General features: G+C 32.4%; 7 protein-coding genes across 7 annotated transcripts; 3 read left to right on the forward strand and 4 right to left on the reverse strand. All coding sequences in view use genetic code 12, as the record gives it.

Moving 5' to 3' along the window:
• Positions 1-92: 92 nt before the first annotated feature.
• Positions 93-1852, reverse strand: RJT21DRAFT_136910 (epsin; the record flags this gene model as incomplete). The annotated part of the gene is made up of 2 exons (XM_064883277.1): positions 292-1852; positions 93-181 (listed from the first exon to the last, which is right to left on the reverse strand). Exons 1-2 carry the CDS (start codon positions 1631-1633, stop codon positions 93-95), a joined length of 1431 nt encoding a protein of 476 aa, XP_064740593.1. The 5' UTR covers positions 1634-1852.
• Positions 1853-2222: 370 nt separating this feature from the next.
• BMT5 (Bmt5p) lies at positions 2223-4214 on the reverse strand (the record flags this gene model as incomplete). The annotated part of the gene is made up of 1 exon (XM_064879952.1): positions 2223-4214. The coding sequence occupies one exon, from the start codon at positions 4212-4214 to the stop codon at positions 2223-2225; it is 1992 nt and encodes a 663-aa protein (XP_064740594.1).
• A 1016-nt stretch (positions 4215-5230) lies between these two features.
• On the reverse strand, positions 5231-7509 carry PLB4.5 (Plb4.5p). The gene has a single exon (XM_064880509.1). It carries the CDS (start codon positions 7288-7290, stop codon positions 5251-5253), a length of 2040 nt encoding a protein of 679 aa, XP_064740595.1. The 5' UTR covers positions 7291-7509; the 3' UTR covers positions 5231-5250.
• Positions 7510-8252: 743 nt separating this feature from the next.
• Positions 8253-10739, forward strand: RJT21DRAFT_116868 (uncharacterized protein). Its single transcript, XM_064880510.1, has one exon. It carries the CDS (start codon positions 8639-8641, stop codon positions 10430-10432), a length of 1794 nt encoding a protein of 597 aa, XP_064740596.1. The 5' UTR covers positions 8253-8638; the 3' UTR covers positions 10433-10739.
• On the forward strand, positions 10740-12405 carry DCW1 (putative mannan endo-1,6-alpha-mannosidase). Its single transcript, XM_064880511.1, has one exon. It carries the CDS (start codon positions 10900-10902, stop codon positions 12259-12261), a length of 1362 nt encoding a protein of 453 aa, XP_064740597.1. The 5' UTR covers positions 10740-10899; the 3' UTR covers positions 12262-12405.
• SNX4 (Snx4p) lies at positions 12406-14176 on the forward strand. The gene has a single exon (XM_064880512.1). The coding sequence runs from the start codon at positions 12424-12426 to the stop codon at positions 14131-14133; it is 1710 nt and encodes a 569-aa protein (XP_064740598.1). The 5' UTR covers positions 12406-12423; the 3' UTR covers positions 14134-14176.
• A 12-nt stretch (positions 14177-14188) lies between these two features.
• SIR2 (Sir2p) lies at positions 14189-15319 on the reverse strand (the record flags this gene model as incomplete). Its single annotated transcript, XM_064885247.1, has 1 exon — positions 14189-15319. The coding sequence occupies one exon, from the start codon at positions 15317-15319 to the stop codon at positions 14189-14191; it is 1131 nt and encodes a 376-aa protein (XP_064740599.1).
• Between the last annotated feature and the right edge of the window lie 227 nt (positions 15320-15546).

The raw sequence follows: 15546 nt of genomic DNA on the forward strand, positions 1-15546 counted from the left end.
ATGGAGAAAAGAAAAGAACAAGGAGAGTGAATGAATGGGAATGGGAATGGGAATGGGAACATGATCAAATATCTATTAAGCTGGGACCATCACTAGCGTATCTTTGTTGTTGCTGTTGTTGGGGTTGAGCATTTCCAAACCCATAACCAGTATAAGCTGGTTGGAATTGTTGAGGTTGGAACTGTTGTGTTTGAGCTTGTTGTGGTTGATACAGTTGAGGTTGAGCTTGTTGCTGTTGCTGTTGCTGTTGCTGTTGCTGTTGCTGTTGCTGTTGAGCTTGATAACCAATACCGGTATTCAAGAATGGATTCCCAGTAGCATTGGTAGTTAATCTTTGTTGAGTAGAATACAGTTTTACACCTGTACCACTTGAACTAATAAAGTTTTCAGTTTTTGTATGTTGATGAGGAATTCTGGTGGCTCCAGTATTACCAAAAGTATCTAAACCAGTACCTTGAGCTAACAAGTCATTTAATTCTGAATGAGTAGAATCACTGAATTTAGACATTGTTTGAGCTCTAGAAGGTTGTTGTTGAGTTTGAGGTGGTTGAGGTTGAGGTGGTTGAGTAAAGAATTGAGGTTGTTGCAGTTGTTGCAGTTGTTGAGCTAAATCATTTAAAGTTTGAGTTTGAGGTTTAGCAGCTTGACTTGATATAGCAAATGGATTATTTGAACCTGTTTTCAAAGGTTGTAAAGATTCTTGTTGTTGAGGTTGAGCAAAATTAAATCCCGTGAATTGATTTGGTTGTTGCAGTTGATATTGAGGTTGTTGATAATAAGCTTGTTGATAATAACCTGTAATATTTGGATTTTGAATTGGATTACCAAACATATCATATTGTTGTTGATATTGAGGATCTACATAATATTGTTGAGGTTGTTGATAATAACCCGTCGTCAAATAGTATTGTTGTTGAGGTTGTTCATCATTTAAATCTAATAAATTCAGTTCTTGTTTATTCTTTCTCATTTCTTCTTCTTCTAATGATAATTTAAGGGCTGCTTGTAAATCAGGATCATCTGATTCTTCTTGTTCACGATGTCTTTCTTCATCAGCAGTTATTTTAGATAATTCAAGAGCTCTTTGTAAATCTTCATCATAAGGATCATTTGGTTGTCTATTTCTGGTATTTCTTCTTCTTCTACCTCCATCATTTCCATTTCCATCATTTGATGATCCATTCCGTTTATTAGCTGAAGCTCGTTCTTGTCTTAATCTTTCATCATCATTTAATAATGAAACTAATTCTTTAGCTTTAACTCTAATTATAGCTCCTTGATCATTATTCATTTCATCTAAATGAATAAATTCTCTTAAAGTTTTAATAATATAAATATTATCTTTGGCCCAAAGTACACATTTTTCAGATCCATATCTAACTAAATAATCTAATACAGTTAAAGATTTAGCTACATGACGCCAATTTTTCCCCTTATCATTAAGTCTTCTATCTAACATATCCATTACTTCAAGAAAATCAGTTTGTGATTGGAAAGTATAATGTGATATTTCTTCCATATCAAAAGTTACTGGACCACTTGGATCATTTGATGTAGCTTTTCTAACTAAAACTTGTGCTGAAGTATACCCATTGGCTACATTCTTTATAGAACGTACAAAAGATTTCGACATCTTACTAATACTAATACTAATACTAATTAATTCTTATTTATCTATGCAAGTATGTATGGGGAGGAGGGGGGGGTTGATGTTGGATGTTGATGGAATTTCCCGCTAATTGACGATATAAAATATTCAAAATTTGTATACTCTATTAGTTCTGGTTTACACTTCTACCGAATTACTAGTAGATAAAATGCAATAAGATGTAAGACACTTGTATAAGTTGTGGTATAGTAGTTACTCCCTTATTAAGCATTATCTAATTCCGGTTTTCCAGCCTTTGACTGGCGCACGTCCGCTCACTGCCTTGTTCGAGCACGGTGATGCGACTGAATATCACGAGCTATGTGGTCACGAGCTATGTGGTCACGAGATTTATGATCACAAGACTTCTAATCACAAGACTTCTGATCACGATACTCATCAACATTTCGCAGCTATTATTTAACCACTAATTATTAGTTAGCACTATTAAATTAAGTGATATCTATTAGAATTGAATGACATATATGCCGTAATTTACAAAATGAACTAGCAAAAACTATAAAATATATAACAATAGATTTTGGATAGTGAAAATATGCAGATTGAACTAAAATTAATCTTCATAATTGAATGCTCCTGGATTAACCTTTCTGAGTTGAGATCCATAATTACTACAGAATCTTCTTGAACCGTCTAAAGCACATTCGACAGCTTTATCATTGACTGATACATTTTCTCCAACATTATTGACTAAATTATAAATCACTTTCATAAAATTTTTAATGGAAATCATATGATTAGTTGAATCTCCAGCTGATAAAGTTATAGTCATATAATCTGTATGTTCAGGTGAATCTATTGGATGTCCAGATGTCATCCAACTGGAAATCCCATTAGGAATTAATACATTAGGATATCTATAATCACATAAAATATTTGGTTCCAGAAATCCAATCATTGGAATATTAAATGATACAAATGATGAAACATAAGCAATTTCAAATATACCTTGTTCATCTCGAGTTATAATTGCCAAGTTTGGTCTATAAAATGTAAACCCACATCCACATGTATAAATATGAGCACGAGCCAATCCAACCCAAGCATCAATTCGAAGTTGAGGTAAATATTGATTTATATGAATTAATTCAGTTCCACCTCTTAAATCTCCAACTCCAGAATTTGGATCTAATTCTTTATCTTTCTTAAAATATACTTCACATATTGATTTCCCCTTAAATGAAACTGGATTTAATTCACATCTAAGAACTTCAATTTTAGCCCATCTATAAATAAAATAAATATGAGTATCAACTCCATGAACTCTTTCATTAACATTAACAAAAGGTGTCCAATTCTTTTGTGGACCATGTCTACCACTTCTATCTAATTCAATTACTTTATTAAATAATGCTTTATTATATGGTGAATGCATATAAGCATCAACAGAAGTTGGCATTCCAAATTCATATTGGAAAGGATGACACAAAAACATTGATCTTTCAAGTCCGAAAGTAAATTTATTTTCTTGTCTATTACCATTATGAGTTTCTTCACCTGCTTCAACGGCATCAATTTTTCTATGAACTGAATTATAAACAATTAAAGGTTCTTCAAAACCATGACTATTAGTAATAAGCATCATTCTTGGATCTTCAGCTCCATAATATTTTGATGCAGCATCCTTTGTCCTTCTATGGAAAGGTACTGGTAAAAATGATGGGAATCGAAGATTTTTAAATGTTGCTTCACCATTAATTGAAACTGGCATAACTAATTCAACATCTCTTAATTCTCGCCAATTTTCATCAAAGATTTGTGCATAAATTAAACTAATAATTGGTTTATCTTTAACAGCAATATGACTATAAACAATTCTTGATACCATAAAATGAACACCAAATTGTTCTAACCAAACAGATGTACCAGCAAATTTATAAAAATGCTTTTCAACTATATTATTTTCAATTAATTGATCAATATCTTCAACAATATATTCATTTAAATCTTGAAATGGAGGATCTTCCTTTAAATGTCTTTGTAAAACTTCAACTACTCTAAAAATTTCACCATCTAATTTTTTATAACCTCCAATTTGAATAATTTGATTAACTTCACCATTTTTACAAGTTGGATTTTCACCTTGTAATAAACTAGCATTATAAATATCTAAATGATGATTTTTATAATTTTCTTTAAAGAAATCACTTTCAGTAAGAGCATCTTCTTCATTATAATATTGGAAAATATTTAAATGATCAGGACTTGTACGATTAGTTACATTAAATTTTTCAAAATAATATTGTTCAAGACTTTTATCACTATTATGATGAAAATCATAATCATATAAATCACCATATCTTTCACTAAGTTGAAGGAAATCACGAGGGAATATTACTATAGTATCATCATGATTATATGCTGAAGATTTCTTGATTGTTCTTGGAATTTCACTTTTTCTACCTTCACCAATAAGCTTATCTTTATAGACCACAATATTAGAACCATGAAAATGCAAAGTATATAACATGACTATAGCCAAGACAGCCCAAATGGCTCCCTTACGAAAAACATTTGATTTAACTAGACTTCTTAATTCCTTCATAATCAAGAAAATTCTTGTGATTCAAAAGGTTATATAAAAACTCTATAAAAATAAAATGGAAATAAACTTTTAACGGGGTTTTTAGATTGTAGCAAATTATTAAAGTTCGATGAATGAATGTCAGACTAAAATCGCTACCTTCTTCGTAATAAATCAGTTAAGCTTTGGTGAATATACCAATAACTTTACTTGAAGTTAAAGTAAGAGGAAAAGAAAGAAGAATAAATCTGAGATGATGACACGAAGAATGTGTTAATCGATATCAAAAATCAAAAGGCTAAAATCTTAAAGTTTTCGAAATCTTTTGAGAGGTAGGCTATTTTCATAAAATTTTCACAAAATTGACTAAGCGTTATTTCGACTATAATACTATTAAACTTGACGAACATGCAATATATGACAATATAAAAATTATATAATACAGGTACATAGAGATGCAATACAAATAGGAATAATTTATGCTGAATCTTAATCGGTAAGATTGATTAAGATGAAATGATCAATCCCTACTATTTTTTCTCTTACATTGTACGATAGTTGTCATTATTTTTATTTCTGAAACGTACATAAATAGCAATTACCCAGAAATAATAATCACGTCTTACGTACTTGAACCTAGATCGTATCTCAATTGTGTCTTTATTAAGGTGGATTACGATGTCAAACACGAAGTAGGGGCATCCTGAAACTAACCCATGTGAATTAAAAAAAAAAAAAGAAATACTATTTGGGAGCAACTAGCGACTGTGCATAATAAGTGGTGGCGACGCGCATACTATTGAGTAGTTGCAGACATTTTTCAATCGAAGTTTTGTCTGCATGAGTGTTCCGGTCTGTCTTTTGACCGACAGAAAAAGTCAGAAAAAAAACCGGTTGCAAAACCGGTCAACAGACAGAAATTATGTCAAAATGCGAAAAGTGTCTGACCTGTCAAAAAAAAGAGAGGCTGCAACATTTAAAATCTTATTGCTCTAGAGGTGATTGTATACATTAAAACTTTTATTATAGTGGTATATATTGTATATATACGTATGCCCTAAAAAATAGTCATCAAACAAAAGACAAAGATGGCTACTAAATTAAAATACGAGATTGGAATAGTATAAGCCTCACTAGTTTGTTCAATAACGGTTACATTGTCTCGTTTAAAAATAAATGATAGGATCCCGCCACTAGTAGAAGGAACTGGTGGTGGGCCATAAAATACCGTAGGTCCATTTGTTAATGAATTGTCTGTAAAATTCACTGGTGGAGTATATGTTGCACTGACGTCTGCTAAAGTGCCATCCCAACAATACCTTTCGAAACACTTTTGACATTGATCTGATTGCTTAATTCCTCTTCTTTCTTCTTCTCGTCTAACCAATGCACATGCTACACATGTTCTCCATTCATTATCCCCAGTACCATTGGCTCTGGTAACAACATCAAACCCATTTTGAATCATTCCTTTCTTTTCTTCATCAGTATAAGACAATTTAAATGTAGAAGTATTGGAATAAAATTCGTAAGGTCTGTTAGCAACATAAATGACTAAAGGAGGAATTACTCCATCTTTAGCTAAATCAGTAAGATTTGATGCATCACAACCAAAGAATGTTGGTCTGGCTGTAAGATTTTGAGAAAGAAATGTATCAACATTTGGAACATATGGACAGATGGTAGATTCTCCTTGACTGGAAAATTGTCTTTCGTAGGTATTGATAAGTGAACTTCCATCTGGCCACAGGACAGAATCATCTGTATTTTGATCAAAAGCAAATATTACGTCAAGTGCTCTTTCTTTTGTCATCAAGGTAGATAATGGTATAACTTCACCACCAAGTCCTCCGTCAATCAAATAAAGGGTATCATTAGTGGTAATATTACTCGATTCAGCAAATTCAGAATCGTAAAATGGATTTGGCTTGTAAAGTGCAACATCTTCATGATTACTAGATAAATTTGTAAGGAATTTTTTAACGAGCCATTTAACTATAAAATTCAAAGAATTACAATCATCACAAACCAACGTGTTAAGAAATTCATTAAATAATGAAGATGAAGTTCCCATAATGAAACCAGCGTTATCAAAACCTTCAACGCACTTATTACTATCTACTGGAACCCCATTAGACATATTTGTTCCAATATATTTGATATCAACAAATGAATTTAACGAAGGATCAAATGAACCAAATTCAAATGGATTCATTTCAACAACTGTAGAATTCAAATTATATACAGTGGTGCCTGGCCTTCTTCCCAAAGCAATAAGTAATGGGAATGGCATATCATAATCAGTAAACACAGACATATTTCTAATGTCACTCCATGTAGTGGAAGATTCAAAGTTATTAGATCCTTCTGGAACCAATTGATGAGCTAAAGCACGAGCCCATGGGTCAGTTAACGAGGTTTCAAATCCAGCTTTTTCTTTAGATAAGATATCATTTTGAATTCCTTGAGCTCCACTCCAAAAATTTAAATGAGATAAGGCTCCATTCAAATTATCAAATAACACAGGGAATAGAATTGTCCATAATCCATTTGTGTTTATCAATTGTCTTGAAGAAGTTAAATTCCACACTGTTTCCGAGTTTTCAAAGAGAATTTCTTGAACCGGTGCAAAGTCTTGAAGGATAACAGAGCCAAGCATCCAAGCTCCGCCTGATAAGGCACCAATATAGTTTGCACTTTGTAAAATTCCTCCTAAGGATCCCCCATCATCCGAAGGGAATGTAGTTCTGTTATCTAATCCCATCAAATTTCCTGCATTACTTAACATTGCACGGTATGAACCACCAGCAAATGCCAAAGCAAGATTGATTCCAGTAGAATTTTCATCATTAAGGAAATTTGCTGCATTGAAACTGGTAAGATTAGCACTATTTAAAAAATCAATTAAGGCTAAATTGGTCTTTTCTTTTCGTCCTTCTAGCCAATTCTTCTCTTGGTCAGATATTGAACTTGCTTCTCTTATAAAGCTATTGTTTTTAGCTGGGCATTGTACTATTCCTGGTGCGTAACCTCCAGATGGAGACAGTGCTTGAACAATTGCAAAAAGATAGAGGGATATAAGTATTATTAGCTCCATATTACAACATAAAGGTATAAATCTGAATATAAAAAGGCAGAAAGCTTGGCCTCTTGTGACATGAGTTTATAATGTATTTAGAAATAGTGGAATTATTAATCTTTATATGCTTTATTATTAACTTCTCCACATTTAGGAAAGTACGATCAATATTATATACATTGTTACTTTCACCTTGCATCGGCTGACTTAATAAAACTCTATATCCGATAATTCAACAATAGACAGAACTATCGGAATGAGTTCTGGTCCATAAAAAATATAAGCTTAAAAAAATTTTTGACAACGTTAGGCATCATAGTTTCCTAATTCGTTAATGGTCGCAAAATATTATTTTCCTAATTAGGAAGTTTTAATTAGGTTAATTTCTCCTCTCTAAAAAGAGCCATCCATCTAGCAGTAATTGATCGGTTGCTGCCATTATATTATCTAATTATTATTTAGTATGAACTAATAATGAAATAAAAGTATAATACAACTATAGATCTGCTTATCAGCTGTTGCTGCCGGGGAGTAGCCGGAAAAAAGTCTAATTTGGATCTTATTGTTCTATATTTGATCGATTTTACATTCCAATCCATCGTACAATGCAACGGAAAAAGATATTTCATGGACCAATAAGTAGATATACAACCAACCATATATGTACAATACACAGTATTGTGTTGATTATGTAGATAAACAAAATTAGAGATGACTAAAGCTAGTATTCTCGAGTATTATTTCTTATTTTGTTCGCATACTAGGAAAACCTCAGTAAATCCCAATGATCAATTCTATTAAATACACACCAGTCACTTTATATCTGGTAATACTGAAAGATTCTTACGACTATACTTTCTGATCTTATACTACTTATACAAAGCTAATATTCTTCATTATTTCCATGCACGTGACCGAAATCCTAATTTAAATTTTACAGAATTTGATTACATAATACCGACAAATTGAAAGGCAAATCGTCTAATCCTATTGGTGGAAACAGCATCTATCATTAGAAAGGTTAAACAGAGTTAGATTTGTTTATATTGTTTGCACAGTCCATTAAGCGCCGTTTCCTAAAGTAGATACCTCACTTTTACCACCCAGTTTGCAATCAAAACTTTTTCACCAGCCTAAAGTGTCAAGGTTGAGGAAAAAAAAACATAATCAGAAGAAATATCAAAGATTAGTACTGAAATATTTTAGAACATAAGATAATTCTGGACGTGTCATCATTATCGATTAGTATTGAAAGACTATTTACGTGTTGAGATACAGTCATAGTTAAACAATAGGATTTACTAAGTTTACTGAATAAGTAGATTTGTTAGTACTTTGACTAGTTATTAGAAAAGTATAAACTGTTATGATGAAAGCGGACGTAAGAAGGTGTCGTCGTTGTAAAAGAAAGAGATTAGAGGATGAACCTCCTGAAGTAAGACAATATAAAACTTGTGCCAAATGTCGTATAATAGAGAGAAATAAGAAGAATCTGAGGAAACCTTTGGCAGAAGAGACCATGTTATATGGGTTAAAGCAATTTAGAGAACAAGCTTCAAGTGATAATTATTTAGAAGAAGAAGGTTTATTAAAGGATGAATTTTTCAAGAGATTTCATAACAAGCCCTTTAATTATGAGGCTGAATTACAAGAAGTAATGAGTAACCCGAACTATGTGAGTCCAGTTGTTAACACGAGTCATAATAATCCTCATCTTCATCGTGAAAGTCAACAACGATACACGTTTAAATCCGTTCATTCATCTCCTATTCCAGGAGTTGGATCAGCCAATAATGGTGCTGTAGTATCAAAATTCCAAACATACCAGCAGCCAAAGCTGCTCAAGCCCAGTGGATTGAATCCAATTTTGAAACCACCAAAATCTCAAACAACACAATCACAACAACTACAAGCTCAACAACAATATCAATCACAGGTTTATGCTCAACAAAACAGTTATGAGGAGCCTGAAGAAGATATCTTTCAAGAAGTTTTCAAGTTGGGAAATAAAGAAGAACTTTCTGAGAATGAAATATATAGCATTACAGAAAATGATCCATACCAATTTGAAAATGTTACTGGAGATTTTCAAAAGTTTTTACTTAAAATTTTACACAAAAGACAGAATGGAGAAGACTTAAATAACTTAGTGTTTTTGAAAGAGTATAATTTAGAATTCACTGAAAATTTAGGAAGATATGATCCAAATGGTAATGGTCCAAGAGCTGGGAATGTCAGATATGGTGAGAAGCAATTAAGAACGCATTTGCTTGTGAACTTAAAGAGTCTGTATGTTGATCCAATTATTGCTACTATTAATTTACCATATAATCAAGATGCTAGTAATTTAAATGATTTCAGAACTTCTGCATCAATAAAAGGAATTTATAATTTCACACCTCCAACAGTAACTTCTGTTGGATATTCAAAGGAGTATCTGAAGATTAAACAATCAAACATCCAACTAGCTTTCAATTTAAGACATAATTTATTAATTATCAAAGTGAATCATTTCGTATTCAAACCTTCGCAACAAATATATTCATCGGAATTGAAAGAAAAGGTAAGATCATTATTTAAAAAGTTAGAGTATCAAAACTCTATTCAATTGAATGGAGTTAAGTCTCTTGAATACAATTCTCTTACTGGATCCTTAATTTTTGATAAGTTATTGTCCATGTTGGACAACTATCCCGATAGTTTAGTTAAAGAGGTCAAAGACTTAAAAAGGGAAGATTTCATAGCAGATTTTGTAAATTTCGATACTGTGTTCAAACTAAGTGAAGAAGAGAGTCTCAAGATTGGTGAATCTAAAGTAGATGATAGTGTAATTCATCCAGATGAAGTTGAACATCTTGCAGTCAATGGAGTTCATGGTCATGCAGAAGAGATTCCCGATCACGAAGTCGATGAGGGTGATGAGGAAGAAGAAGAAGATGAAGAAGACGAAGATGAGGACGAAGATGAAGAAGATGAAGATGAAGATGTGGATATTGATGCTGGAGAATTACCTAGCGAAGATGAGTTGGAAGATGATATAATCCATGCCGCTGTGCCATCTGGTTATCCGCTCAAGGGCGTACCTATCCAACATCCATTAGAGCCTATCACTAAGGAATCATCGGCCGAGATAGTTGACCCTGTCTTCAAGCCCGAATAAACAGCCTATATGTAAACTATACACTTTTATACTGTAACAATATATAAACTTCTATATAATCTATATACTAGTAATCCACTATTAATTCACTAGTAATAAACTAGTCATACACTTTCTCTCCCCTATTAATCTCACCACCCCCACATCAATAGATGATAATGATCAACTGCTCCTTTTTTTCTCTCAATGTTGAAGAGCGCGTCATAGTACTTGCATGTGTGCAGGACTCATGGATCAAACCATTTCCGAGAATTTTTTGGCTCCTTCACCTTAAGCTTTTGGCTTGTTGATTAGTTTTATATTTAGTACTCTTGTATTTTATTTTGGATTGTTTAAGTTTATAAGTTGTAAGAACTTGCATAGTTATTGTTATACTTTTACTAGGAATTACATAGAAATTTTGATACAGTCTAGTAAGACATTAATGGTCTAATATCTAATAATTATAAATAGAATATATAATTATAATGAGGATAAATAAAGAATGTATATTACCTATAATTATAGGAAGTTTAACATTATTTAATAATGCGGTGAATGCTATTTGGTTAGATACTAATAATGTTACCACTATTATTGAAGCAACAGCTTTAATAGCTCAAGGTACTCTTGATTATTATGAGGGTTATAAAGTTGGTGGAACAATAGGTATGTTTACGGCTCCTTATTATTGGTGGGAAGCTGGTGGAGCTTGGGGTTCACTTATTGATTATACTTATTTCATGCAAAATGATACATTAGTTCCAACTATTAAAGCGGCATTATTATATCAAACTGGTCAAGATAATAATTATATCCCATTAAATCAATCAACTACTGAAGGTAATGATGATCAAGGGTTTTGGGGTATTGCAGTTATGGGTGCAGCAGAAAGAAATTTTTCTAATCCTGAAAAACCTGAACAAGCATGGTTAACTTTAACTCAAGCAGTTTTTAATACTATGGCTGCTAGATGGGATGAAGCTGAATGTAATGGAGGTTTAAGATGGCAAATTTTTCAATGGAATTCTGGTTATGATTACAAGAATTCCGTATCAAATGGATGTCTTTTCCATATTGGTGCTAGATTAGCTAGATTTACTGGTAATGATACTTATGTAGATTGGGCAGAAAAAGTTTGGGATTGGATGTATGGTGTTGGATTTTTAACTGAAGGAGATTGGTGGTTTGTTTATGATGGTGCACAAATTGAAAGTAATTGTACTAATATTACTAAATATCAATGGACTTATAATCAAGGGTTAATGTTAGCTGGTTGTGCTTATCTTTACAATTATACTCAGGATGAAAAATGGTTAAATCGTACATTAAATTTATTAAATGGTGCACAAGTCTTTTTCAATAATAGTATTATGTATGAAGCAGCTTGTCAACCATCAAATAATTGTAATAATGATCAAAGATCATTTAAAGCTTATTTCTCAAGATTTTTAGGTGCCACTTCAATTCTTGTACCTCAAACTTATGATATAATTAGAAATTGGTTAGTAACATCTGCCAATGCCGCTGCTCGGTCATGTTCTGGAGGTACTGATGGACATACTTGTGGATTAAATTGGTTCGTTGGAGCTTGGGATGGATATTATGGACTTGGAGAACAAATATCCGCATTAGAAGTTATACAAAACTTACGGGTAGGTGATTTACCGGGTCCATTAACGGCTCATACTGGTGGATCATCAGAAGGTAACCCTGCTGCCGGTTATGGAACCATTCAAACAAATGCTTCACCATTAAAATTAAATTCTGGAGACTTGGCCGGAGCCGGAATCATTACTGCCATTATCGGAGTATCATTAATTGCCTCAGGTTTATGGTTAATTATCTAGTCTAGAATCGTAGTAGTTAGTCTTATGTACATTACTGTTAACAAAAAAGTAGTAGTACGCTCCTGCATGCAGATGCACCACCCACCCCAATAATGAGTGCCACAAATAAAACCCGATAGCCACTAACTAATACATACTAAGCATACTGGATATCACTAAGCAATGAGCGCAGAAGACCAGTTCACATCTGTCCAATGGGATAGAGGCGAGGATAGTCATCATACAAATGAAACCGACACATCAATTCGTAGTCCTATAGTTGAGGAAGAGCAAAGTGGAGAAGTTGATCCTGAAACAAGCAATAGTGGGGCCAATGATGAAGTGGCTGAAGTTAATGAAATTGATGGTGATACCACCAAGAACACTAATGATAATAATACAGATCAATCACCAGTAATTTCAGATGAAATTATTACCCAACTGATAGTTCCAGAAGAAGATGCTACATCATTATTCCAGAAGTATGCAATTGAAACATCAGTATCTACCCCCATCAGAGATTTAGATACAGCTTCCAAACCTTATATTTCATATTTAGTAGTAACTACTACGGATCATCCGAAGATTTTAGAATTATCTTCTCAGAAAATTGCCGAACTGGAACAGTATTTAACTATGAAAGTAAGAAGAAGATATGGAGATTTCAAGATTCTTCATGAATGTTTAAGTAATGATTATCCAACAGCTTTGATTCCTCCTATACCATCAAAACTGAATTTCAAGTATCTCACAGGTGATACTTTTAGTACCGAATTTGTTAATCGAAGATTACATTCATTAGATAGATTTGTCAAGTTCATTTTACAACATAAGCTATTATCACAACTGGCTATGTTTCATTTATTTATTAGTGATTCCAATGATTGGGCTAACTTCACCAAGAATTTACGATCAAAAGATATAGAGGATAATAATAATGGGTTTGTAAATAAAGTTGTTAATGAAGATCTAATAACAGAAACAGTCATGAATTTCTTAACTTCTAATAAACATAAGAAAGAAACCAACAAAGATATTCTTGAAATATCAGATAAATTAAAAAAGATATATGAGAATTTAGTCAAATTAGATAAGATGTTTGTTAAACTCAACAAGAAGAATCATGATTTGAGTACAGATTATGAACAATTTCTGAACCAAATATTAAAATTGGTCTTATTACAACAAGCAGAAAGTGATCCAACATCTGAACCTACTACTCCAATTAAACAACTTACTGGTGGAGATGATATTATATCGAATTTTAAGATATTTGCTGATTCATTGAATTACTTTCTGACAAATTGGGCCAATTTATATAAATATATGGATGATACCTTCTTAGTAGCCCTCAAAGATTGTTCAAAATATATTCTCAGTTTGAATAATTTAATTGAATTAGAGCATAATAATAAGATTGATTTACAGGTTTTACAAGATTATCTTAATAAAGCTAGAAGTGAATTGGCTACATTTGGTGCTGGTGCTTCGAATGCGGGTAGTGCAGGGCATCATCCACCTCCAAACCCTGTATTTGCATCTAGTTCTAATGGTGGAATAGTTAATAGTACTACTCAATTAATTAAAGATACATTATCAACATCTGCAACTGCTCATATTGGTTCTACAGCCACAGAAGGTAAAATTGCCAAACTTCAAGCCAAAGTTAAGCTGTTGGAAGATGAGATTGTTAAACAAACCGAAATTGTTAACCAGTTAACTAGTAGGATAATTAATGATGAATATCCAAACTGGGATAGATTTAATCGTAATGAATTAAAGCAATCAATGGTTGGACTCTGTGATGAACAAATCTCGTTTTACAAGGGCTTAGTTGAAAACTGGGGTGGTTTAGAGCTGAAATTATTGAAACGGTTGGATGAACTAAATTGAGGGGATTCAAATATATAGTTCTAATTAATATATATACATACACACACACACATAATCACTTTATAACGTAGGTCAGAGGTAACGTTTCATGACGTACAAAGCTTGAATCAGTAGTTGGTTTGAAATTTTCATGAGGTATGTGCCATTCCTTTCCCAATAATGAGCATATAATAGAGACAATATCATCACAACTTCCTAATAAAGTTAAATTGAAATCTCGTTGAGGTAGTGGTTCTTTATTAATCAATATTCGAGGAACTTTGCGAGGAGTTCTATCAATAATACTTCCCACAGGTTCAACTTTTAGAGATGTACCTATGACGATTACCAAATCACATTTCTTACGATCATTTTCAATACATTTATAGAATCTTTGGGGTAAATCTTCTCCAAAGAATGTTATATTAGGCTTAATAACTCCATAATTCATAGGAGCTTCATGAGTATCTTTCCAACATGAAGAACATCTTGGAACTTGTTTATGTTTAATATGATTAAATATTTTTGCACCAGCAAATTGATTTTGACATGTTAAACATGTAGCACTTCCAAAGGATCCATGACATTGAATTAATTTATCACTTTTAATGCCAGCATAAGATTCAAGATTATCAATATTTTGAGTATAATTTCGAAGTAAACTATGCTTATCTTGAAGTAATTTAATAAATCCATGTAATACTGAATATTTACCCAGAGGAGGTAATATCAAATGAGCCACTGAGTAAAAGATTTCAGGATTCTTTTTGAATTCAGTAATATCAAATACTAATTGAGGATCTTTAAAATGTAAATGAGATAATTGACTATATAATCCTTGAATTGATCTAAAATCAGGTATCCCTAAAGATGTTGATATTCCTGCACCTGTAACAATTAAAATTCTCTTCAGAGATTGAAGATCATTACAAAATTGTCTTATAGAATATGGTGATTGATTTATCTTTTCATCACTAATAGTTAACTTTTGATATCTAATATCTTCTAATAGTAAGTTTACCAAAATAGCTGCAATCTCTATTATTGGTCGAGAATCATAATTTAGTACATGCTTTTTATCATAATCTAGATCTAATATTAGCTTACATAATTCAAGCTTGGTTATACTATTAGGAATGTACTTATTTAAGAACGACCGTATGCCATGTTTGCTTATATACAGTTGGTATTCAAATTGGAGACTCATATTAGGATTGTATACCTCGGGATCAAAGCTCGATGGAACATGGCCGTTCTTAAATAAATCATCACTATAATCATGACTTTGTCGTTTTCTCTTATTTATACCCCTAGTAGAACCAGAAGGTGTCAATGCTTCATGGTCTGTCATTAATGATCTGAAAATGCGATGCCTCAGTACAATTAACAAAATTACTTAACTTGACACTATCACAGACAATAAATTTATATTTC

This window comes from Scheffersomyces amazonensis (genome assembly GCF_036850825.1).
Source record: "Scheffersomyces amazonensis strain UFMG-HMD-26.3 chromosome Unknown RJT21scaffold_1, whole genome shotgun sequence".
In the NCBI taxonomy this organism is placed as follows: Eukaryota; Fungi; Ascomycota; class Pichiomycetes; order Serinales; family Debaryomycetaceae; genus Scheffersomyces; species Scheffersomyces amazonensis.